This window comes from Rhineura floridana, chromosome 7 (genome assembly GCF_030035675.1).
Source record: "Rhineura floridana isolate rRhiFlo1 chromosome 7, rRhiFlo1.hap2, whole genome shotgun sequence".
NCBI lineage: Eukaryota > Metazoa > Chordata > Lepidosauria > Squamata > Rhineuridae > Rhineura > Rhineura floridana.
The window spans coordinates 93,139,270-93,166,300 of record NC_084486.1 but is presented as its reverse complement, the minus strand read 5'-3'; the positions used below and the strand labels follow the sequence as shown (position 1 = coordinate 93,166,300).

General features: G+C 40.3%; 1 protein-coding gene across 2 annotated transcripts in view; it reads right to left on the bottom strand.

Moving 5' to 3' along the window:
- Positions 1 to 27,031, bottom strand: part of VPS8 (VPS8 subunit of CORVET complex) — a 154,033-nt gene that overhangs the window by 81,504 nt on the left and 45,498 nt on the right. For both annotated transcript variants that reach the window (XM_061636517.1, XM_061636518.1), the window contains exons 23-31: positions 25,357 to 25,446; positions 21,978 to 22,029; positions 18,750 to 18,792; positions 16,609 to 16,681; positions 13,943 to 14,062; positions 11,927 to 11,998; positions 2,865 to 2,984; positions 1,965 to 2,021; positions 488 to 570 (exon numbers count right to left, since the gene is read on the bottom strand). In XM_061636517.1, the coding sequence (XP_061492501.1) occupies positions 488 to 570; positions 1,965 to 2,021; positions 2,865 to 2,984; positions 11,927 to 11,998; positions 13,943 to 14,062; positions 16,609 to 16,681; positions 18,750 to 18,792; positions 21,978 to 22,029; positions 25,357 to 25,446 (710 nt within the window). The remainder of the gene's footprint in view (positions 1 to 487; positions 571 to 1,964; positions 2,022 to 2,864; positions 2,985 to 11,926; positions 11,999 to 13,942; positions 14,063 to 16,608; positions 16,682 to 18,749; positions 18,793 to 21,977; positions 22,030 to 25,356; positions 25,447 to 27,031) is intronic.

The window sequence follows — 27,031 nt, the reverse complement described above, 5'->3', positions numbered from 1 at the left end:
TAAAGAGTCTCCCTCCTGAACCATGGACCCACAGGCTTATATGGCTATACATACGTCACATAGAACCTTCTCAGCTGGTCATTTCATGAGGAGTGAACTAATACACGTGAATGTACCTCCTCCTTAGAAGAGTGAGGAGGCGTTTGCAGAGCATGCACTTATCACACTTCAAGGTAGTTCTTTACACGTGTCAGGTGTTACATACTCCTAACCGCTGTTTTAGCTAGAAGCAGACACAAACCTCTAACAGAAAGATTTCACATATCTCTATTGCCCACAACTTCCCTTTTTCCCCTGCTAGCTGGCATCACACAGAACTTCCTCATTTTCCCTTTGTGAAGATGTACCTTAAATTAAGATGTGATAGAAAGGCTCTCAGCTCTTATAAGCAGATATAAGCATATCAATTATAGAATCCTCCTTATCAGAAAGGTCAAAGTTCATTATTCTTTCACAACAGGGAGACAGAAAAACAAAAAAGCCTTACAATTCAGCTTTTTCTGCCATTTGAACGAGCCTGTTCTCTTCAAACTGTACAATGCCTCCAGCTTGGAGCAATTCTAGGAGAACCTATTAGCATAAAATAATTATTAGATGTTTTGTGTTAGTGTCCAGACAATCAGAGTTCCCAACATATTTGTCCTGTACAACTGCATATTGTGCCTAAGTATGAGCATTTTCAGACACCAAATGCAAAATGGAGGGCCTTCCAGCTCTGCTCTCTCTTTGTAGAATGTACTCCTTTCATTCTCATCAAGGCCCTTTCCCCCTCCCCAACAAAACGTTTTTGATTTTTGAGAGGAAAGGCTTGGCTAGAACCCTTCTTCCCAGCTCAATAGTTTTATTGGCAGTTTCTCAGGAAGAAACATTTCAACATGTCCTTTCCCACCTGCATTCTGAATTAGTACAGCTCAGCAGCAGATACATCTCATGAAACCTCTGATCATGTTTTGACTCTTAGATAGCTGCCCTGACAAGGGCTCTGCTTCTTTACAAAAAGGAAGCTAACATGTAGTTTTACGCTATCAATGTATTTTGGAGATTTGGCATAAACATTTTTTGGTTTTCTAGTTCTAAGCCTTATCCAGCTCCCGTGCTGTTTACTGGCTCCTTAGAATTATCTTCCCACATTAATGTTTGCATATATCCTACCCCATAAGGTAACTTTCCTTCATTCTTCCCCTTTACTCATGTACAGCCTACCACATCCTCACTTCCATGCCTCCATCCTTCTCACAATGTTGTGCCTTCACTCTTTAGAGGAAGGGACATAGCTCAGTGGTACAGCATCTGCAGAAGGTGCTAGGTTCAATCCCTGACATTTCCAGGTAGAGCTGGGGGAGTCCCTTGTCTGAAAGCCTGGAGAGACAATGTCAGTCATTGTAGACAGTACTGTGCCAGATGAACCAATGGTTTGACCAAGAGTAAAGCAGCTTCCTATGTGTCCTGTATGCATGGGTTCACTTTTTCTTCCTGAACAGCCTTTGGATAATCAAGAGAGGAGACACAGGAGGTGACCATGCTCTCCCCATAAACTACAGCACTTCACACTCACACACCTGTTCAAGTTAGTGGGGAAAGCAAACTGTATGTATAGAGATGACATCTCTTGAGAACACGCTCCCTTTTCCTCCAGTAAGTTCTACTGGTATTAGTGGCAGCAGCTGGCCATGCATTTTCAGTGTAGTTTTTGGCTGCATTTGCTCACAGTGCAGACCGTGCTTTCAGCATGACTAATCTGCACCACTATAAACAAATACTATTCACATTATGATTATGCACATTTTGTTTGTTTGCATTCATAAACATACATATGCTGTTTCATAAACATACCCTCTCCATATGCTGTCAACTTCTTACTGGGCAGAGAGCCAATTTTGGCATTCCTTCCCTATCGTCTGGTCATTCTTAGAAATATCCTTCCTTAACTATATACCATTCTCACAGCATCTAAGGATTCATACCTGCTGTCTCTCAGAGTGCCGTGAATCATCATCAGGACTACATAGAAATTCAAGGACCTGAACAAAAAGACAGAACTATTTTATGTATCTGTTCCATCCCCAAACTACCACATCTAGGAAATATAACTTATCATTTCTAGGTGAGAAAATACTCTAGATGATTGGCACTACTATAATATTTTGAAGACACAGCCCGGTCTTCTAATGCTTAGAATTAGATTTGTGATGTATGAGTTCAGCAAAAAGAGCAATATGGTAATCATTTAAGTCTGTACAGATAGGGAATCTTGTTGGCTTCACAGGCCAGATTCTTATCAAGATCTAGCCTGATGGACCAAATTTGACATGTGGGTGGGACTGCCCATCTGCTAATCACCTGACACTGCTATGACTTCAAAGCACCATGTACTTTGTTGGGATTTCAAAGCTCTGTGCACAGCTGATCCAGTAGATTTTGGTTCTATTGCCCATCAGCTGATGGGCAATAGAGCCAAAGCCTGCTTTCCCTTGTTAATGCACACTTTAAGGCTCCTGATTATACATATGGCATCAGGTGTAGGGCAGGTAGCCATGGTTTTGGAAAAAATGCCCTTGTAGGCCAAATGTGAACCCCTGGCAGGCCAAGTCTGGCCCATGGACCAGAGATTCCCAACTGCTGATCTTCTGGAAATCCTCCTACATGTCTCTTGGTTCCCCTCTTCAAATACTCCTTATAAGATCACTGCCACCATATTCCTCATACTTTATCCTAAAATTTCTATCACAACTTATAAAGAAGTTATGCACTGGTGAAGACATGGCACACAACCCTGTCATTTTATATTATGGCAAGATTTTAGGCACTTTATAAACAAAATTAGCACAGACTCCCTCCCCCACACTTGTGCTTCCTCATTTTACCTGGTCAAATAATGTCCTGTTCACAAACAGTGTGTTGTTTGGCTTAGCAAGTTGCCGGGCAAGGAAAGTAAAGAGACACCCAACTTGTGATGGCGTAAAATCAGAGTTCTCCACCATGACCTAGATAGGGGAAGCACCTCAATTTATTAAGTTGGCAGGTTATCACTTCACATGCATGTGAAAATGAACAAACAGCACAAATCAATAAACCAAAACACAGCTTCTCACTGTGCAGCAGATTAAAAGTATCAGATTTCAGTGTAATAAAAAAGTCATATAAAGAATCCCAAAATATATTTCTGTAAAAGAGAATATCTCTCTCTCCAGAAAAGCCAAATCACAAAACTGGAATCTTTAGCTCACATAAGCTCAAGGCAAGCACATTAGTAGTTAAAGCAAAGCACACATGGCTTCCCTTGCATTGCAGTTTTTGTGCTGCTAAGGTGAGCAATATAGCATTATATTGCCATAAGAAATTTAGCTCATCATAGACTGGATGTGAACATTAGCTCTGAAACCTTATCACTAGAAACAGATATAGCAGTATCATTGCATAGAAGTCATATTACACTGTCTTGCAGTAACAGGCAGAGACACTGTTCTGAACTTATCAGTGGGACAGTAGTAGGTATAGCTTATGCAGTCTATAAACCAACTCAGCAGCCCATCATAATTAGCTGTAAAGTGAGAGACGGCGGAGGGAAGATGGATGTGAATCAGTAGGGGAGAAATCCCATTTTCTATCACCAAGGAGCAAACAGAAATGTTAGCTTCTGGAAGAGAAGACTCTTAAGTTATTTATGACAGGTTTCAAACAAACACCTCAAATTTTGCTATTCTATGCATACAGAATTGCTAATGCTCTATTATTCCTGACAATAACATGCTATTTTCCATGTTTTGCACTTTGAAAACATTACTGCTATGCAAACAGTAATATCATAGTGTCTTAAAACATAACTTTCCATACACGATCTATAAATATTTTACATGCATTTTGTAAATCTGGATTTATCACATCCAGCCATGTGGCAAACAGAATTTGAGCACTCCTTTGCTTGGATACAAGTATGTAGTAAAATTATCTTCATTATATGGCTGAATGTTAGGGATAACTTGCTTTCTACATGCTTAAAAGCACACAGTAGCAAGAAGCACTTGTAAATGGACATTTGTAGCGACACTAAATTCTGCTGTGCTCGTTAAGATCATAGAACTTAAACAGCTATATCCTGGGAAGAGGTGGGATGAAATAACAAAGGTGTACTGAGCTGCAGCATTCTGCTCAAGGCAATAAGGGAAAGAGATATAGCATGCCCAACTAAATATCACATTGTATTGATTAAGTAGATTATTTCATAGCCTAACCAAGAAAAAGTTGGGCTGGAATGGTTGATTGATAATTGCACCATTTCACCTAACACTTTCAGAATTCTGGCGGTACTGCAGTGTTTACACAACTGTGCACACATGTATGGACACATGCATAGCAATGGCTGGGCAGCTTCAGCAGTATTTTAAATCTTTTCACAAAATATGAGCCTTTTCAGAAACTAGAATATTGTAATTCCTAGGCCGCTGTTAATATCTGAAGGAGTTAGACCTTTCAATTAAAAGAGAACCATGATCCCACCATTGTGATATATCTACAATCTAACATGTCTTTTACCAAGTTCCAAAGCTATTACAGCAAAATATTTTATATTTATTTATTGCCACCTACATTTTTATTACAATTTTAAGAGTTGTGTTTTGACTGATTAGGTCGGTTTTAGTGTTTTAAAAAATGTGTTACCCATCTTTTTGCAGAAACAGAAACACTGGTATATTGATGAAGAATAAAATACGTAGACACAGCAATTCAACCTGAAAACCTAATCCTCATTTGCTCTATAACTGAAGTAAAACACATACGCAGAAAAATTGCATCCAAAGAATTCACACCGTAAGAACTGCATCCAAAATTTCTTGTTTGATGAACAGTTTCAGAGCTCTGACAATAAGCAAGCTTTTCATAAATGCCTTTAGACCTTTGTCATGGCCCAGATTAGAGTTCAGAGTCAGGGGAGAAGGCAAATTATGGAGCTGCTGAACTATCAGCCGGAAAACTGGACCAGACTCCTAATGTTGGTGCTTCAAAACTGACAGAACCAGAGGCTGGTGATCTGGAATCTGCAGAGCATGGGCTGGGACCCTCACAGATTCTGTCCCCCAAGATTCCTGAGTAAGCTCACCAGTCATGGGACAACAGAAGAGGTCCTCTTGTGGATAAGTCACTGGTTAAGAAAGAGTAGCGGAGAGTAGGAATAGATGGACAGTTCTCCCAATAGACAGATGTAGTAAGTGGAGGTCCCCCCACCCGCCAAGGATCAGCATTGGGACCTGTCCCTTTTAATTTGCTCATTAATGATCTAGAGTTAGGAGGAAGCAGTGAGGTAGCCAAGTTTGCAAATATACCAAATTGTTTAGGGTGGTTAAAAAGGAAAAGAGAACCCAAGGTACTCTAAAAGGATCTCTCCAAATTGGGTGAATGAGCAGTAAAATGGCAAATGCAATTCATGGTAAAGTGTAACGTGACACTAATTTCACATATACACTCCTGAGGTCTAAATTGGGTCTAAACTGGTGGTGACTGACCAGAACAAGACCTTGGGGGTCCATAGTGGATAGCTCAATGAAGATACTGACCTGATGTGTGCCAGCTGTGGAAAAGGTGAATTCCATGCTAAGGATCAACAGGAAAGGAACTGAAGATAAAACTGCCAATATCACTGTGTTACACAAATCTATTGTGCAACTGCTCTTGGAATACCGTGTATAGTTCTGTCATTTCATTAAAATGGAAAAGGTAACTAAAATGATCAAGAGGCTGGAGCAACTCCCCTATGAGGAATGCTTATAACATTTGGGACTTTGTAGTTTAGAGAAAAGGTGGGTAAGGGTGGACACAGTACAGGCATATAAGATTATGCATGGTGTGTAGAGACTGGATAGGGGAAAGTTTTTCTGTCTCAAAATACCAGAACTATGGGCCTTCCAATGAAGCTGAGTACTGGAAGATTCAGGATCGACAAAAGAAAGTACTTCTTCACACACTCTCACAAGATGTAGTGATAGCCACCAACTTAGATGGCTTTAAAAGGATATCAAAGGTCGTGATGGTTATGTTCTACCTAGTGGTTGCTGATGTTCATTGGGATTGATAGGGCAGAAGGCAGTGAGACCAGTGGTAAGAGGAGCCAGAGCCAATGAAAGGAGAGCCACTCCCTGACTGGTTATCAGTAAGAAGGTAGGCAGGTGAGGGCTTGCTAAGGACAGACTGAGGTTGATGGGGCAGTGCCCCATTTGCCCTAATGGACCAGTCTCCATTGGTCCTACCACCATTGTCAGAGGCAGTATGCCTCTGAATGCCAGCTGCTGGAAATCACAAATGGGGAGAGCGCTACTGCACAAAGGTCCTACTTGCAGGCTTGACATGGCCATCTGGTTGGCCACCGTGAGAATGTCGGACTAGATCTGGCCTGATTCATCAGGGCTCCTGTTATGTTACTATTATCTAATATTATTATTTATAAAATTTATATCCCACCTCTTCTCCTAAAGGGAACTCAGGGTGGCAAACAAGCAAATTCCAAAGAATAGGTGCCACAACACTAAATGTCTGCACTAAAATATCTATAAAACATCTTAAAAATAAATCTTTAAAACCAATTCCAACACAGATGTAGACTGGGATAAGTTATCTACTTAAAAGATTTGTTGAAAGAGGAAGGTCTTTAACAGGAACCAAAAAGATAGAGACAACACCTGTCTTAATTTAAGGGGAGTGAATTCCAAAGAGTTGGTGCTGCAACACTAAAGATCTGCTTCCTATGCTGTGCAGACCTCCAGATTAGATGGTATCTGCAGGAGGCCCTCACCTGCAGAGCACAGTAATCAACAAGGTATATAAGGGGGGGAACGATCTTTCAGGTATCCTGGTCCCATGCTGTATAGAGCTTTATACATCAAAACCAGCATCTTACTTAGCCCAGTATGCTCTTAATGGTGCAGGGAATGCACCAACTGGAAACCCACATAAAGGAGAGGAAGTACTCACTTTCAGGCCAAGGAGGTGGAGCTTGGGAAAGATGGACTGGAGAAGAGACCCATAAGGCCTCATTCATCTCCAGCATTTGTCAAAGGTAGTTGCTCACCTAGCACCTTCCTCCCTTGATTCTGTGGATTCCCGATATGGATGGGTCAGAACACCCCTGTGGCCAGGTTTGCTGTCTGTTTCGTAATTCATTGCTTTTCCTAGTCTGAGATTCTCTACTCAACTTCTTCACTACGCACCATGCAGCAGTACTCAGTGCTCAGTTTCAGTTTACTCCATATGAGAAAGACATTAGCCATTAACATGATGATAGTCTGGACAGTTGGAGCAGATTAACTGTTTTCTGCTAAAAAATATTTTCTCCTGACCCGTTAGATAATTCAGTGCTCCTGTAGCCCCATATCACATACTCAAGCTGCTCTAGGTCCCTCAAATGATTTTTGTGAAAGACTGAATTTAATCTACTAAAATCATTTAGACAGATATTTCATCAGTCAGCAAAGACTCTCCTGCTACACCAAGGCTTATACATCCTGGCAACCTGAAGCTACATTGGACTATCAAAGCATACAAGCTCAGACATACCTGTCTAGACAACCTTAGTGTCTTCAGTTAATAGGGTTAGCACAATGCAGGATACCCAAGACCCTGTAGTCAACTGAAATGTTGTTGATTTTTATTTACACACACAGAGATGTATGTATCTTAGAAGGATCTCAGAATATGCCCCAGACCATGCATCTAGAAAAAGGAGTTACTAGAGGGTACTAACAATGTGTTGCCTTTTAACTATTCTGCCATGTACAGACATAGATTTAAAGAAATAGCAACTCTCCATTGAAGAGTAAGGACCGAAGGCACTGCAAGACGTCGACAGATACCTTCTTAGCCTACCGTTTAAAAAACTAACCAATGGCAAGGGAGCCTTCAAATCTCACTACTACTTGATGAGGGGAGGAAGCAAGCTCTAAGTGCCAGTTGCACATATTTTGCAAAATGATAAGTTATTGTTTTTAGACGCACCTAACATGCACAATATACAGAAATAAAGAGACCCTGCCCACAGGATCACAATCTAAATTTAAAAAAAAAAAATGAAAAGGAAGGAGAGGGAAAAAATTTGCTCCTTTCATTTTCTCCCAGCTAGCACAAAGTGTTAACAGAATATAATAACTAAGAAATAGGAAATAAAACAAGTAGGACATCATGAGAGAGGATACGTTTAGTTATTTAGCTAGCCATTTGTATCACTTAAAGAAATTATTAAAGGGAGTTCCGTGGCGAAAGGACCATAAAAGAGAAAACAAAGGCTAGCTACCGCACAAGCAAGTGAAGGTTTAATGAAAAGATTAGTGTCTGAAGGACAGTAACCAAGAAGGGGAACAGAAAGAAAGACTGCAGTCAGATGTCTTGTCCACAGCTGCATAAAATCACCATGGCTGCACCTTCCTGCCTTGCACCTTCCTTCCTTCCACCATGTGCTTGCTTTTTTCTTTGAACTTGTATTACATTACACTTCTATAAGCTTCCCTTTACTGTCTTCCTTGACTGTTGTGGTATTTAAACTCTCTTGACCTTTAAGTCTCTTTCATGATCTTGCCCTTCTTATCTATCCTAGCGGCTTTGGTCACATTTTGATGTTTGCCTATGGCTTCATAAATCATGGTTTACAAAGCTGACAAATCATGGTGCCACTGCTGCACACTCCTCCCTCACCCCTTCCCACTGCTTGCCTGTTTCAGCATGGAGATCCTGCCTTGCATTAAGCCAAAGTCCCCTGTTATGTCTGAACCAGGGAATTCAGGCTTAATATCAGTCAACAAAACAGGACAATAAACCATAATTAGATCCTGGCTCATTAACCTGGTTTTTGTTAACCAACATGAAGCCAGAATTCCCCAGTTCGGACATAATGGGGAACTTTGGCTTAATGCAAGGCAGGATCTAATTATGCAGTCAGAAGCCACTAGGATAGATAGAAAGGGCAAGATCATGAAGAGACATAAAGGTTAAGAGAGTTAAGAATGTTAAACACCAAAACAAAAAGAGAAACCTATAGAAATGTAAGATGACTGAAGTTCAAAGAAAGAAAAATTATAATGAGTGGGAAATAATAGTTGAGAGACAGAGAGACTGATGAACCAAACATTACTATAGTCAACATGAGTGAAGGTTTAAGGAGAAGATAAATTCTGTCATCTGCATATTAAGTCTTGCAAAATGACTCAACATTCAGGTGGATACAGCTATAAACACTTGGACAGAGCTGGAAAAAAGAACGCAAAGAGCGAGCTGAATATTATGAATGTAATAACAATATTCCAAGCCAAAAGAAACTGCAAAGAGGAATCAATTCAAGAATGAAAAGTGTCAAGAACCGACCCTTGACGGACCAAGAATGAAAGAAAAAAACAGGAAGAAAGAGCCACTGACAGAGACTTAAAAAGAGCCTTCCAACCTGGTGCCCTGCAGATGTTTTGGACAAAAATTCCCATCACCATAAACCATTATCAGAGGTGTTGTGCAAAATATCTGAAGGACACAATGTTGGGAAGGCTGTTTTAAACAGAGTCATTTGTGAGAAAGGCGCAAAACCCAGAGAAAATGGTGTTGCCACATCACAAAAAGAACAAAAGCAAAAAAAAAGCTCAATTGTATCAAAAGCTAATGAAAAATTGAAGAGAATTAAGAACAGAAAGAGATTACACAAAATAGGGAAAACATATTCAAGCAGAACAATTAAACATCAACATACACACAGAGATGCTTTTGTGAATATCAAAGCAAGAGAGAGAGGAAGATGAATAAATATAAACAGAGAAGAAATTGGTACAATGACTACATAGAAAAATCAAGTACTGGTATGTCCCCACTACCTTCCAGTAATAAGGAATGACACATTTATAAAGAGGATGAAGAAAGGTACATGAGATATCTAAATTTAGAGGGCCAATACTGAATAGACACTTGTTAAGACTAGAAATCGCTCAGGAGTTGATTTCAATACTTTCAAGTAAGGGATTTTTTTTTTTAAAGGTGTTGGGTCCTACATACTCATTATTAAAAGAAATTAATGCCCTGAGAAATTTTAATTACAAGTGAAGAATCAAAGGCTTTATTGGCAACAATAATGGTATAATTAAAAAACTGGGAAGGAGTCACAATGGGAAAGATCAGAATTAGAATCCTACTACAGAAATGGAATATGGTATGGCAATCTGTGAGACAGATATTATTAAATGTAGGGCATTCAGTATAAATTATTATTTCATTAAACAGAAGAAGGGTAGGACATAATTGAACAGAAGAAGAAATTCCAAGTATCATGAAATCTTTAATAATGAATGTATTAATCGCGGCAAATGTTGTCTGGGCTTGAATGTGAAGAAATATGCAATCCCTCTCAACTAAGGAGTACTATTTGAAATGTTTAGATTTATAGATGGGCCAGTATATAAGAATGGTATTCATTAGACAATTAATAATGATGAAAAATAGCCATGTTTTATAGGAATATGAACTATGGATATATCAGGCTTCACAAATGTGTTTAAGTGGTATAATCTATATTTTGAACAACTTAAAATTTAAAAAGAGCTCTCCAACTTGCTCTGAAACACATCAATTAAGTCTTTTTGATATTTTTTCATTTACAAAAAGATTACTTCTCTATTTTTCCCCATCTTTGTCCTCTACTACGCAGTACCTCTTGTAGAATGCTAAGATACAATGCTCATTTTTCAGTCCTTAAAATTTTTTGTATCCATCATGTCAACATCTTTTCTGTTAAATGTTCTAGTCAAAAGACTATTCTAGAACAGTCCACGACCACATACAAAGATAAACTTAGTTGCCAATTCTCTTCTCTATTAAAATGTGCACTGTATTGCATTAGCTATCTATAACACTGCACTGTCACTTTATGTTCACAGTTCTTCATCCTTTCATTATGTTTCAGTGTAGATACTTTCCAAGGTAAAGATAAAGTCCATCAATTGGACCAACATACAGTAGGGCCCCGCTTTACAGCGATTCGCTAATACAGCGGTCTCAATAGATGCAATTAGACTAAAGCCCCACTCATACGGCGCTTGTTCTGCTTTTACGGCGGTTTTCGGGCATTGCGCGCCATTCTATTCAATGGGTTCCGCTTTACAGCGGTTTTTGCTTTACAGCGGGGGTCCGGAATGTAACCCGCCCTATGAGTGGGGCCCTACTGTACTTCACTTGATGTATCAAGATAAAATGGCTTCATTAGTATACATCAATGAAGAAGGGGTGCATACCCGATCAAGCAACAGTTCATACTGCACAATTATTTCGTAATATTTGTTTTAATGTATTTTAAGGTCTGTTTTTACAATGTTTTAAAGTGTTTTTAGCATTTCTGTTTGCCACCCTGGGCTCATACTGGGAGGAAGGGAGGGATATAAATCAAATAATAAATAAATAAATAACATTTTCATTACCCATGTAACAATGAAGTCAACCATTTTACGTTCTCTTTCAAATTGGTAGTATAAAAATCCTAGAAGTAAAAACCTAAAACTGAGCCCTAGTGTACCATCATAAGAATACTTATAGCATAGTTTAGGATTTGTCAGCTCAACCAGCTCAGAGTTTGGATGTGTTGATGTTTTTATCAAGCAGAACTATATCTTTTAACAGGAAAATATTTACAGAGTATTCTTTGCAAAGAACCATTACTGAGGTACAATGAATTATTAAGAGCCAGAGAACATTTCTCATTTAAGTAGCTCAAAGTACCTTGCAAGAGTTAGTGGTGAAATCAATCTTAACACTTCTTATCAATTAGCAAGCCACACAAGGGACACATTTAGCAATTTCCTAAAGGGAGCATTCTGAACCAGTGATAAGACTAAAACAAATGAATGCATATAGTCTGGAAATAACCCACCTTTCATTATGGCTACCACTAAAACTGGGAGGATGGGGGGGGGCTTACCTTGAGAAGGATGTCCACAATCCTCTGTTGGTATTCTACAGCTTGCTTGTCATTCTTAAAGTCTTCAAATGTCTTTGTTAGAGAATGGTATTTGGGGAAAATAAAACAACAACAACACTTCACACCTTTATCTCCATATAATGCATAATATGAAAAATAAAGCAGTTCAGTCAGTCAGCAATAGGTATTTTCGTATACTGCTTCTGTTCCTTCATGTCAACTGTAATTATCTATTGGATTTGTTTCTTTTGTCCACTTGTAAATCTTGTTGCAAAGACATCAGGAACCCCATATGGTATAGAAACTGAAAGAAACATACAAATGGCCACAAAAAAACAGTTTCTGACAGAGACCCTCATTTAACCTCTACTCTCATTTAACCTCTACCAGCTTGAACTATTTTCAATGCTGTATATTAATCAACTGGTTTCAAACATGTACAGCATTATCAGACAGTAGTATGAAGTGAAGAAGCTGGCAGCAGTAGACAAGCACTTAAGAGATGCAGGCTTAGATGAAGGCAGAAAGCTTTGGGGTTCCGAGGCAGAGCTGAGTGCAGTGCTTAGACATAACAATTTCCAGAGCGATAGCTATGTTAGTCTGTTGCAGCAAACACAACAAAGAATCATGTGGCATCTTAAAGACAAGCAAATTGTCAAACCACCAGATCTGAGGTCACTCAGGGACTGTGTGTAGAGGGAGTATATAGCACAGGGCCAAGAATGGGTCCCAGAGGAACAGAACAAAGCAAAGAAAATTTAACTTTCCTGTTGAATGACTGAATAGACAGGCAAGAAGGGAGCTAGCTGAAGAAAGCTAGAGCATTAAGGGAGTCAACCAGAAGAGGGGTATCAGCTATACCTAAGGCAGCAAAGAGGGTGGGAACAGAATAGGGACTTTTAAGTCTGGCAGTAAAGAGATTGTAGATTTTGGAGATTCAAGTTTCAGTGGAGTGCAGAACCCAGATTGGAGGGAGTCAGTATAATTTCTATACAGGCAAACTTCCCCACTCTGAATATGCAAATGAAAACAGTGTACCAGACAACGGCACCAATGTGAGGGGTAACAACAGGAATAAAAAAAATCAGTTCACAGTGTAAAGAGGTATTATTTACATTTAAGTGAAGTAAATACCAATAATGATAGCGTATGGTGTGGCCTGAGTATGTCCAGGGTGAAATGATTAGTAGCGAGCAGTAATTAAAAAAGCAGAGCATCCATAAAAAGGATCTGGAAGAGCCCAGAAGCACAGTGCTATTCTTCCTTCCTCTCTGCCTCAGCCGCCAAACCCAAATCAGGTCTTGCAGTCTTCTAATCCCCAAACCTCTTACATGCATCTTCCGCTCTCCTTGGATATCAAAAAAAGAGCAATGGAAATAACAAGCGAGTCTGCTGGTTCTCTCTTCCTGTATCTAATGTCAGGGCAGCCTCTGGCTTCCAGAAATAGCAACTGCATGGTCTTTCTAAAAATGTTGTTGCAGCTTTTCACATGCTAATCCTCACACTAAGTGTATTGCTCCATAATTGTTTATAAAATTTGGCCAGCAATAATACACTAATCCCTAATAGCAGACAAATTGATCACTGGTATAATCTAGCCTGGCAGTCTGTTATCTGCTGCAAAATTGCTTATGTAATATAACAGCATATTTCTACCAAAATATAAGTTTTAACAATGCATTCAATGCATTGTTTAAGTCCAAGAAGTTTGACCGGCAGTGCTGGTGGAATTTGTGCTAGTGGCTCTAATCTCCTTTCTTCAGAAAGACTTTTCAACAGTATATGGGACTGCTGAGTTCTAAAGAGTGAAATTCTACACCATAAGGAGAGTTTGCACTGGCAGTACTGAGTTGTGAACAATACTGTTAAAGGTTAACAAATATATCTGACAAACAGAAATGCAAGTTTTTATAGATTAGTGAAAAATTGACAAAAAAGGTATCAAACTTTAATCCAATGCAGGACGTGATAGGATTTCTTTCCCAACATCTTGCTGGAACTTGTGTTGCCACTTACCAGTGCAAGAACATTAAGGAACTCCCGTGTATCAAAGTGCAACAATGTGCGTACGTAGGGGTAAACCTCTTCATCTGTGGGCGCCTCAGCTGAGTGCAAACGAATAAGAAATTCAAAGACCTGCAAGGAAAGATTAATAATCACTCGACTATGTCTGAATACCTGAAGGAACTGTTCCAAGCGTACCAATCCCTGAAACTTTCTTGAGAATAGGGAACGAGTTTTCAACAGTATTTTCTGTTACTTAAATGCCATCTGCTGTGCTGGAAGTTTATTTCCTGGTACAAGTTCAATGATTTAACAGTAGGCAAAGTACTTCAGTTTAACATATCCCATGGTTTCTTACATCCGCTTTCACAATTATTGACATTTATTGCTGCTCATTGGCATTTGAGAAAGATTATCACCGCAGGTTTCCTAAATAATGAATTCTAGCAAAGGACACAAGCACATTTGCCTTCTAGACTACTTCTCAAAATGAAGCTGTTCCTAATATACTGAATCAGTTTATTGGAACATATGGGAAAACAAAAGGTAAAAGATTTTTAGCAGGATTTAAAACAGCAGAGTGATTATGAAAATCTGTGAACTGCAGGCCAAATGCTGGGGAAAAACCATGTCAGACCTGTGGGGAAACTTCAGCATTATGCTTATATTAAGATTTGTCCTGTCTGTTATGTGCATGTGCAAGCTATGTTCCAACTTACTCAGTTCAATAACAGATGACTGCGGTAGGGGGAGAAGAGGAAGGAGCTGTCAACTTAATGTAGCTCAAGTGTAGACTGGGATAAACAGCCAAAATAATCAATTTTTAAATATCCTGAAAAATTCAGTATTTAATTTGTATTGGACAATTTAAGGAAGAACAACTGGGATTACACCATCCAATAACTCTGCTTAAAACAGAAACCCATGGAGGAGTCTGGGGTCTGGGATGTCTCTGCATGGATCGTACCTACAGCTGTGACTTCATAGACTATGAGCAGCAGGTATATCAGTGAAACATCCCAACAGCATGACACTACACCAGAGTTGCAGGCAGCCACAACTGTGCAACTACTTAGGATAAAATACGCCAGTTCAGTAAAGTAGGTTATGTGACCAATCTGTACAGTGAAGCACTAGACACAGTACTTTGCAGAGGTTTATACAACAATTTCCTGAGGAGCATTTGCATCAGGGACACAGAGGTGATGCTTGAGGTTTATGGCCAAGCCTTTTGATGTACCTGGCCTACATCTAAGCTATCTACCATGCTATTGAGGTTAACCACAGCTAATGAGTGCTAGATGGTTTTGCATACAGCACATTGTTAGTAATATTCTTCAAATATTACTAATAAAATGTTGTTTCGACAGCATATTAAAAACTATTTTATACCATAAATGTGGATATTTAACAGAATGTCATTTCATTATCAGGGATGTAATCCTGAACACACTTATCAAGGAGTAAGCCAGAATGAATAAAGTGGGATGGATCCACATTACTGCACACAGGACTGCACTGCAAGTGTACAAATCAGGTAAATTTACTTCTTAACCCTCCTCCCCAGCAACTGAAATGAATCAAATGCACATCTACTCAGAAGCAAATTTATTCAAGTTAAATGGAACTTATTCCCAGGTAAGCGTATATAAGATTGCAGTCTTAGCCTCTAGAATGAAGTGGGGAACCTGTGGCCATCCAGATGTTGCCGGACTATAACTCTAATCAGTCTCAGCCAGCATGGCCAATGGTCAGATATGATGGGAGTTGTAGTTCAGCAACATCTGATGGAGGGCACAGATTCTCATTCTCTGCTATGGACTCTTATGCAGTCCCATAATGAACCAACAACAGAAACCAGATACAGTAAAGCTCCCAGATGACTGCTTCTTCATGGAAAGGTGAGTGGGGGAGAGAATCAAAATATGTATTACAAAGTGCTCCGGGGTAATCAGAAAGGCACATGACAGACAATCAGAAAGCTGATGATAGCAACTTCATATCAGAAAACTGCAAAGTAACTGCTAAGCATAAAAGACTCATCATTCCTTTCATATTACATGACTGCTACAGAGAAATCCATGATGGGGGTCATCTGCCAACCACAACATATTAAATATCTGGGCATAGTCTTAAAGAATGACACACATGGAGACGCTATCCTTTTGTGTTCATTTCTTCATATTCCTGCAATATTGCCTCTTTTGTTTTATCTCAAATTTTCTACAGAGTCTCTTGCTTCCTATACAATAAGGCTTCAAAACATTGAACAGCAGGCTATGAAGTTGAGCTCAGAAAACCTTGGGGTATTGCTGTGGCAACCACAGACAGAGTGGGTGGTTATTATTCAAAGACAGAGGGAAGAGAGATCCACAAATTATGCCTTTGGGAATATTTTTTATTTCGCCTTAAGCACACCTACATAAACAGCTTCCATCCTTTTTAAAAATGAAAAATTATCCTGGTGGAACATAGGAAGCTGCCTTACACAGAGTCAGACCATTGCTCCATATAGCTCAGTATTAACTACACTGGCTGGCAGCAGCTCTCCAGTGTTTCAGGCAGATTCTCTCTCACTTTTAGGGGATTGAACCTGGGACCTTACACGTGCAAGACAGAAGCTCTACCATTGAGCTACAGCCCTTCCCAGTGAATTTTGCAGTATGTTCTTAACCCACCTGATTTTTAACCAAGGGCACCAGATCTTCAGGAATGTTACCCAAGGGATAAGCTCGACCTGCCAAACAGCAACTGTAAGGAAAGTCAAAGAGTTAAAACAGTGCTAAAAGGAACAGTTGATATGCTACACAAACCTAAATGCGGTTGGGAAAGGCCTCTATTTCTGTTCCTAGGTTCCTACTCTACCACCCATATGTGGGAATTTCAGCGAATGATAGCAGCATGGAGTGCTCCTGTCAGGGTACCAGTCACTCTGTTCCATGCCCCTCCATTTCTGTGTGCCACCCCTCACAAAAAAGGGTCTATCAGCATTAGAACATGAGAAGAGCCTTGTTGGATCAAACTAAAGGCCCATATAGTCCTGCATCCTGTTCTCACAATGGCTAGCCAGATGCCTGTAGGAAGCCCAAAATGAGGAGCTGAGTACAACAGCACTCTCCCTACCTGCAATTCCCAGCAACTGGTATTCAGAGGCTTTCGGCCTCCAACAGTGGAGAAAGAATACAGCCATTGGGGTTAGAAGTCATTGATAGCATTATTCTCTATGGATTTGTCTAATCCTCTTTTAAAGCCATCCAAGTTGGTGGCCATCACTGCATCTTATATCTTTTGTGGGAGTATGTGAAGAAGTACTTTCTTTCGTCTGTCCTGAATATTCCAACATTCAGCTTTTGGATGGCCCCAAGTTCTAGTCTTAAGAAAGTGAAAAAACCCTCTTCCTATCCACAGCTGGCACACAATGGGTTGACATCTTCAATCTATCCACTATAACCCCATGGTCTCGTTCCTGGTCAGTCCCCAACACTTTAGACCCCATGAAATTAAGGGTTTTTTGCCCCAATGTGGATCACTACAGAGCTTGGAAAAGTTACTTTTTTAAAATACAACTCCCATCAGCCCCAGCCAGCATGGCCACTTGATTAGGCTGATGAGAATTATAGTTCAAAAAAGTAACTTTTCCAAGCTCTGGGATCACGTTACATTTGTTTACATTGAATTGCATTTGCCATTTTACTGCCCATTCACCAGTCTGGAGAGATCCTTTTGAAGTGCCTTGCATTGCCTTTTTGTTTTAACCACCCTGAACAATTTGGTATATCAGCAAACCTGGCTACCTCACTGCTTCTCTTTTACTCTAGATCATTAACAAACAAGTTAAAAAGGACAGGTCCCAATACCGATCCCTGAGGGACTTACTTTCTACATCTCTCCATTTGGGAGAATGATACAGGCCAAAGTTTGCCACCAAATACATTTAATAGTGAATATTTATCTAATTAATTAATTATTAAATTTATATTCCACCCTTTCTCCCAGAAGGAGGTAAAGGCAGCAAAACCATGATAAAGCATTAAGAACACCTTTAAAACAAAAGATCTTAAAAATACCTTAAAAACATGTCTTTAAAAAATCTTCAAAAACACCTTTAAAAACATCTCAAAAACAATTCCTACACAGATGCAGACTGGGATAAGCTCTCCAAAATGCAATGGGCCAAAAAAATCTCTGTTTTGGTATATTTTTTCATCTTCTCCTTTTATTCGCTGTGGTGGGGTGGGACAATGCTGTTGGAACATTTTTACATCTCCCAGCATGGACTGGCTTCTTCCATGCCTGACTGATTTGGGGTCATTGTCAGCATGCTGCCCTATGATTGGTGTGTGCCAGCAATGTTGCCATGGACATCAGGAAAGTGGCTATCTGAATTGCTACTTTCTCTTTTTGCTTGATTGGTTTTTTGTTTTGTTTTTGAACCGTTATTTTTCATCCAAACTTTTGTGCTCGGAGTGCACAGAGTCTTAACTAAGCTATGGTGTTACACCAGCATAAGTTGGGTGCTGGCATAGTTGAGCTGTTGGGTTTCTCTCTCCCTATGTGGCAAAATATTTATTTATTTCTTAAATTTATACCCCGCCTTATGGCCAAAAGGCCCTCAAGGCGGCTTACAAAAACACGAATATAACAACACATCATAATACATCAATACAATAATGCAATTCTCAAAATTAAATAACAGATAACATTATTAAAAGAAAAGAAAAAACATTTAAATGTGTCACAATAAGAGAACCGCATAGTTAATGATATTTTACTTTTTGTAGTAATATAGGCTTTCTTATAAATGTTTGAAGTACCATACCTTATATAGACAAGAAGCTTGTTGCCCATAATGACTTGCTCATCTAAGAAAAACAGGGTGGGGGGAAATTTTGTGTTAACTTCTAGAGCGATGAACAGTCAAATTTACTTAATGGTCATATCTTTCTTTACTAAAAGAGTCTCAAGTATGGAGACTCACTTTCAACAATAAAGTAGTCTGACAAACTCAAGGTTCCATTTCCTCCATAACCTTACATACTGTTAGGTATCTGCACTAAATATATTTATTTATTATTAAATTTATATCCCACCCTTCCTCCCAGAAGGAGCCCAGGGCAGCAAATAAGTGATAAAACACTAAGAATATATAAAAAACATCTTAGAAGCAAAGTATCCGATAAAAAGATATTTAAAAAAAACATTTTAAAATAGTTCTAACATAGATGCACAGTGGGATAAGGTCTCTATTTAAAAGGCCAATTGAAAGAGGAAAGTCTTCAGTAGGCACCGAAAAGAAAACAGAAATGGCACTTGTCTAATATTTTAGGAGAAGCAAATTCCAAAAGTTAGGTATCACAACATTAAAGGTCTGCTTCTTATGCTGTGTGGAACACACCTCCTAATAAGATGGCATTTGCAGGGGGCCATTACCTGCAGAGTGCAGTGATAATGGATGAGGTATCCTGGTATCAATCTGTATAGGGCTTTATAGACCAAAATCAGCACCTTGAACTTAGCCTGGTAGCTAATGGGCAGCCAGTGCAATTCTTTCAGCAGCAGAAAAGCATGTTGGAGATGTCCTGCCCCAGTGAACAGTTGTGCAGCCACACTGTTCACCAGCTGCAGCTCCCAGACCAGCCTCAAAAGCAAAACCACATAAAATGCATTACAGTAATGCAGCCTGGAGGTTACCAGTGTATGGACAACAGTGGTTAGACTATTCCAGTCGAGAAACAGCCACAGCTGTCTTACCAGCCAAAGTTGGTAAAAGGCACTCCTAACCAACGATGTCATTTGGGCCTCTAGCAACAAAGATGGATCCGGGAGCACCCCCAGACTACGAATCTACTCTTTCAGAGGAAGTACAACCCCATCCAAAGCAGGCAACTGACCAGTTATCCAGACTCAGGAACCACCTATCCACAGTGCCTCCATCTTGCTAGGACTTAAAGTCAGTTTATTGGCCTTCATCCAGCTCATCACTGAGTCCAGGTACTGGTCTAGGGCTTGCATGGCTGGTCCTGATTCAGATGTTACCAAGAAACAGGGCTGGATATCATCAGCGTACTGCTGACACCTTACCCCAAATCTCCTTATGGCCGCTCCCAAGAGCTTCATATAGATGTTAAACAAAATTACCCTGAGGCACGCCACAGCACAGCTGCCAGGAAGCCAAAAGACAATCACCCAATGCTATTCTCCGAAACCAACCCTGAGATAGGATCAGAACCACTGTAAAACAGTGCCTCCGACACATATCTCATCAAGTTGGCTCAAGAGGATACCATGATCAATGGTATTAAAAGCAACTGAGAGATCAAGTAAGAATAACAGGGTCGCATTCCCCCTGTCCTTCTCCTGAGAAAGGTCATCTATCAGGGCAACCAAGGCCAATTCAGTCCCATAACCATGCCTGAATCCAGATTTAAATGGGTCAAGATAACCTGTTTCATCCAAGAGTACTTTCAATTTCTGTGGCACAACTCTTTAGATCACCTTTCCAAAAGGGGGGTATTTGCAACTAGGTGGTAGTTAGTCCACCTGGCCTGGACCTATCAGTTTGTGACTTTTCAGGAGTGGTTAGATAACATCTCTTTCATGGCAGTCAGGACCACAAGTTCCTCCCACCAGATGAACTGACTACATGCTGGATCCACTCGGTCATACCCCCTTGGCAAGCTTTAATAAGGCAAGGGGGGCAAGGAACAAGGAGACACATTGCTGGCTACATCATTGCAAGCACCTTGTTCACATCAGGCCACATCAATTTGATCCCAAGAAGTTGCAGCAGATGTTGCACTGGACACCTCACTGGCCACTACAGTAAATGCGGATGGGGCATGAAGATTGCTACGGAGGTGAGCAAATTTAGCCTCAAAGTGCTTTGCAAATAATTCACAGTGGGCTTCCAAAGGGTCTAAAACTCCATTTCCTGGAGTAGATGTTAACAGACCCCTTACAATACAAAAAAGGTCTACTGGACTGTTACTTGAGGATGCGATTTGTGGGCCTTCACCACCCTCACCACCACACAGTAGACACGGTTATGTAGTTTCACTCGTGCCTTGCCAGCCTCACAGCATATCTTTCACCACTTGCACTCTAGCCATTGTGCAGCCTCTTGTACTGCAACTTAAAATACTGCATTTGAATACTAACCATTTGAAAAAGTTCATGAAACATACTTTTAAGCAAGGCTGAAAAAAACCCTATTTTAACATTTAGTAAATAACAGACACTGTCTAAGACACAGACATGACACCATGTTTTTATATTCCAAGTACTGAGGATGTATTCCTATCTTCTGATAGGAGGGAAGTATGAGAAGAACACATAAGGTCCTCTATATTTGAGATATGGAACACAGACCATTGGTCCATCTCCCTCAGTATCGTTTATGACAAGGGTGGAGAACGTTTTTGGCTCAGCAGTCCAAATTGTCATCTTCCCCGCTCCACCTCGGTTAGGCCACCTTTGACAGGTGGGCTGGACCTACACCCCTATCAAAATTGATCCACCAGGGTAGGGGGAAGATACTGGACAAAGCAGGATTGAACTCCATGCACATCAGCTGATGTGTGTGGGGTTCAATCTTCCTTCTACAGCTGCATCTCCACCTGCCCCGAACCCGATGACACATATGATGCCAGGTGTGGGACAGGTGGGTGTGGTTTTCAGGAAAAGAGCCTGGCAGCCCAAATGTGGAGGCCTGGCAGGCCAGGTCTGACCAGTGGGTTGGAGGATCCCCTGCTGTGGTCTGTGCTTACTGGCAGTGTCCCTCCAGGGTTTCCAGCTAGTCACTTGACTGAGCTTACTCAGGTACACAGAAGCTGCATAGGACCATCACACGTCTTAAGCAGTCCTCAGATGGAACAAGCCAATGATGTGAGATGAGGAGCTGAGACTACAGAAGGGAGTGAGAGGAAGGGAAGGGAAGGAAGCCTATTGCGATCCTTCATGTTAACACAGATATCACAGACCAAATAACCTTCCAAAAAGTGCTCAAAATATCATTCCAAATAAGAAGTACTAATCAAACACAGTGTACCTGAGAGAGACTTTCCAGCACTAAGTGGATGAGCAATGACCTTGAACAATTTCTGGAAAAGAGAAACACAGAAAGTTAACAGAAGTTTCCTCTGTCACTCTTCGTTTTTATTCTTGAAACAGTGGGCCACCACAAACACATCAAGCATGGATTTGGCAGGAACAAGGCAGAAGACTTCAAAAGGAAGAGATGCCCCCAAATGAGAAAGCTGATAAGCAGCTGGAGCGGGTACAGCTGAAGTGGAAGGGAATGATTGTGCCTGCAGCAGTTTTGTTTGAATAGCTGTAAATTACTCTGGGACTACAGCATAACATTGGAGTATAGCCCAGGTCCGTTTCAGACAAGATTTCACATTGCTCCCATGTGGGAAATTACATGACTACATGTAGATCATCATATTCGAGGAATCATATATGATATTTGAGGACTTCACTGCAGTCTACTTAAACACTCACCTGCTGCCTTCTTTTTGCCTCTTTCCTTTAGTGACAAAACAGCAACTCCTCTGTCTACCAAGAAGATGAGAGAGCAGCATGTGGCGCTACTGAGTAGTCCTCATGGGAGCCCAGTATGAGATTAGCTGGCTTCCTTTTGAAACTAAAAAAAATATTTTGATTCCCTGTCCACAATGAACCAAAGAATATGGGGCTTTCTTCATCTGTACCAGGTTTTGGGTCCCCAGATGTTGCTGGACTACAATTCCCATCATTCCTGACCATTGGCCATGCTGGCTGGGGATGATGGGAGTTGTAATCCAACAACATCTGGGGAAAAGCTCTTCTGCACTATACTGTAACCTTCATGTATCATGTATCAGTGAGTTTACTTGTTGCAATTAAATGCAACTATCAGTGCAGGAAGCAGTGTGGATGCCAAGAAAGGTAAATACTGTAATATATATATACTACCTGGCAGGTAGCCAGATCCAACACACTCTTAATAAAACTGCAGACTTCATTCTAAACTCAATGTGAATTCATTTACATAGGAAGCCATCTTATAGCAAGTCAGACTATTGGCCCATCTAGCTCAGTACTGTCTACACTGACTGGTAACAGCTCTCTGGGATTTCAAACTGGAGTCTCTCCCAGCCCTACCTGGATATGGTGAGGATTGAACCAGGGACACTGAGCCATGACCCTTCATAGGATTCATGAGCACAGCACACATGGTACAATAGATACATACAGGTTTGTCATATGTGATGGATTACCTGTGTGAAAGATGCCATTTTCAACATGGAAATTACTTTGTGTAGGAAATCTTTTGTATGAAATGATCCTTAGATGGCACTATCTGTCATTCAGCCAGGACTTGTGGCAAAACTGGCTCATACAGATTCCCTAATGCTGCAGCAGTTACCACCATCCTTTAAAACATTTTTAGCATTAACATTGAGGCAGAAAACTGGTGATCAAGTGATCAGTTCACTGACACAGTTAATTAATAACAATTGAGCTAACATACTTATTTCCCAACAAGAAGACTGATTCAGCATCATGACTGTTCTCCTAAATGAAAATGAACAGTTGATGACTTGTTAAGGTGACATCACTATATAAACAACCAACATGCTGGTTTTTTTTTTTAACCTGGTCAGGAAATAACAAACTTAGCAATGATGTTATTAAGTTTTGGTGATACAAGGGATTTCTTCTGTCTCTAACAAACGGTCAATGCAATTACGCAGTTGGTAGCTGATATTAGGAATATGTCACTACATGATTTTCTCTCTAATTCTCAAAGACAAGAACTAGAAGCTGACCTTTTCCACCATGTGTAATAGCAGCTTTCAGTCAAATCACACTGCTTACCACTATCATTCCAATAGTCTCAAAGACCAGACTTGCAGTGATATAATCTGCGCCCACACAGGCTTGAATAATATGCCAGACAAGAATTGCAATGGAGGAGAGGTTCGAGGAGAAAGAACAAATTCAGGCAACTATAATTACAGTTTCTCCAAAGGCCTGTTTACTTGATACTCGCTATGGACAAATCACAACAAAGTACATGTTTTGGGTGCATACATGACCTCACAATCCACCTACAATTTTGGTGGGAAGTAACAAGCAAAACAGTGTTCTCCGTTTATTTTAATGCAATATCTCTCTCTGGAAAAAGGGGAGATTTTGATCCAGTGGTTCAAGTATCCAACACAGTGTTAAGTAAGCATCCCGTCAGTGCAAGGATTTCCATTTGCGCAATTGGACTCCCCTCCCCCATGTATGCTCTGCAGATGATTGGGGAAACCCCTAGAACATATTTATGGGGTGTTTGGGGGTAAGGAGAGGGAGGGAAGTCTGCTTGCACAAGCAGAAATTATTACACCAACAGGAAGCTTACTTAGCGCTATGCTGGATCCAACCCATAGCATAGTCCAGTCTAGCTGACTGATTATTTTCTCCCTGCAATGAAAATATGCATGCAAGAATCTGATATTCCTACCCAGAGACAGGAAATGTACAGTCTTCCACATGTTGGAGGAGTCCCATTCACATCAACCCCAGCTAGCATGGCCAATGGTCAGGGTTGATGGGAATTTTAGACCAATCTCATCTGGAGGGCTACAGAGTTCCCCACCACTGTTCTTATTGAGATCTATCTCCAGAACACAACAAGAGATATCAACATACTGAAAGCAGTGTTCAATACACCATGTTTAGGGGTGAGTGGGAAAATCTCACATACATGACTTCTTTCTGGAAGACTACTGTATATAATTTATTATAATCTGTTAGCTTCAGCAGCAGTGATGATAGCAGCTGTTTGTGTTCTAGCCTCCAACAGTTTCATATGAAAATACGTTTCAATTTTGTTATTGTTTGCACACTCTTTACTTATCAAAATAAAATGTTGATTATTTTTCAGACATTTTATGAACAGTTAAGGATGAAGCCAACTTTACTAAATAAGCTGCTGTTCTGGGCTATAAAAACCTGCTTATTGCCAAATGCTAAAAAGTTATTTATTTGGTTGGAAAAAGCAATTGCTCCATGTTTGTCAAGGAACAAGTGCTTGTAAGTTATTCACTGGCTCAAAGCAGCTCTATTTAGTGTACCTTATGATGCTTCATAAGAGCCACTCCTATTAGACCTATCAGTTCCAACTCCAGAGAGAATGACTGTGTTCACGTCACCCAGGTAATACGTGTTTGGCTTCTTTGTACACACACACTATGTTCAGAATAAGTAAGAATTGTAATTAAAGAGGAATGAATAAAAGGTTACCATGTGGTGCAGTCCAACAACATCTGGAGGGCAACTCCCATAATCCATAACCATTAGCCATGCTGACTAGGGCTGATGGGAGTTGGAGTCTTGTTCAGCACAAATGATTAGCATACAAGATACTTCACATGAGGCTCTAACATTCTTACCTCCATTGGAGTAATAAAATCATTCATTCCACTGTTGTAGACATAGATCATGGCATCATACAGATGATTTTCCCAACACATGAGGACAACCTAGGAACAAAAATAAGTTTGAGGTGTGCAGAGGTATTCAGTACTATAAAGTGATAGTAAACTGAATGTGTACTTCAAAGCTAATATCAACTTATTCAGTAATACCTGTACACAGAGCTGAAATTGATTTCCTTAGATCGGGAGGGACATAATTTGTAGTTTGTGAGTCAGTTTTAGTCCTTGAGATCTTTTGCACAGACTACAGGATTTATTAGGATCTTGAAAATACCAATTTTAAAATCTCAACCCTACATCTGCACATATGAGTTTAAATATATAATTACAAAGGTTTCTGATGTAATCATGTGCACCTCTCTGCCTTTCACTCCCAAACTTTCACTTGGGAGCCCTGTTTCCAACAGCGTGCATAACATCAAAGCTTTGGTCTAGCAAAGATGCCTCAGATCACTATATTCTCTTTCAGTTTAACAGTGCCATTATGCACCACTTAAATTAATCTTGCTCCATAGAGGGGGCATTCTAGAATATAGAACTGGATGCCTCAGTATTCTTGGTTTCCAATGTTTGGCTCGCATCTCTCTCTCTCTCTTTTTTAAAGAGATTTTTATTTATTTATTACTTATTTATTTATTAAATTTATTAGTCGCCCATCTGGCTGGCTGTCCAGCCACTCTGGGCAACGTACAAAATAAAAACATACAAATACATTAAAACATTAAAAATCTCAACAATAATAATGAAACCTAACCCACCCCAAAAGCCTGCCTGAAGAGCCAGGTCTTCAAGGCCCGGCAGAAGCTCATCATCGAGGGGGCATGGCGGAGATCATTTGGGAGGGAATTCCACAAAGTGGGGGCCACAATTGAAAAAGCCCTCTCCCTAGTTCTCACCACTCTAGCTGTTTTAACTGGTGGGATAGAGAGAAGGCCTTTTGAGGCTGATCTTGTTGAGCCGCATCCCTGATGATGTTGGAGGCGCTCCTTCAGATAGACTGGGCCGAAACCATATAGGGTCTTAAAGGTCAGAACCAACACCTTGAATTGGGCCCGGAAAACAACCGGTAACCAGTGCAACTCCATCAGCACTGGAGTGATGTGATCTCGCCGGCGGCTGCCTTTAATCAGGCGAGCTGCCGCATTCTGTACCAGTTGCAGCTTCCGGACCGTTTTCAAGAGTAACCCCACGTCTTCTTAAGGCATATATACTTCAAAAAGGCATGGTGCTCAACTTTAGTAAAAAAAACATTTTTTATTTTCTTAAAATATTTATACCCTACTGCAATGAAAGCCAACCCTCCAACCCTCTGTCTCTTAAGATGTTTTGTTTTAAAGATATTTTTAGTGTTTTTGTTTGCCACCCTGGGATCCTCCTGGGAGAAGGGGCAGGATATAAATTTAAATAATAATTAAAAAAATCTTTATTTCAATACACTCAGGCCAATCTAAGGAATCCTTACGTTTTTAGCACGAATAAGGCCTATATGTATTTGACTCTATATGGTAAGGCCCTAAAAGTAGAGCTGAAGGGCAGGAGATGCTATCTTGCTCCTCCGCTGCACAGATTCCACACAGTTCAAAGTTCCTGTGAAAAGGGCTACAATCCTGAACACACTTATTTGAGAGCA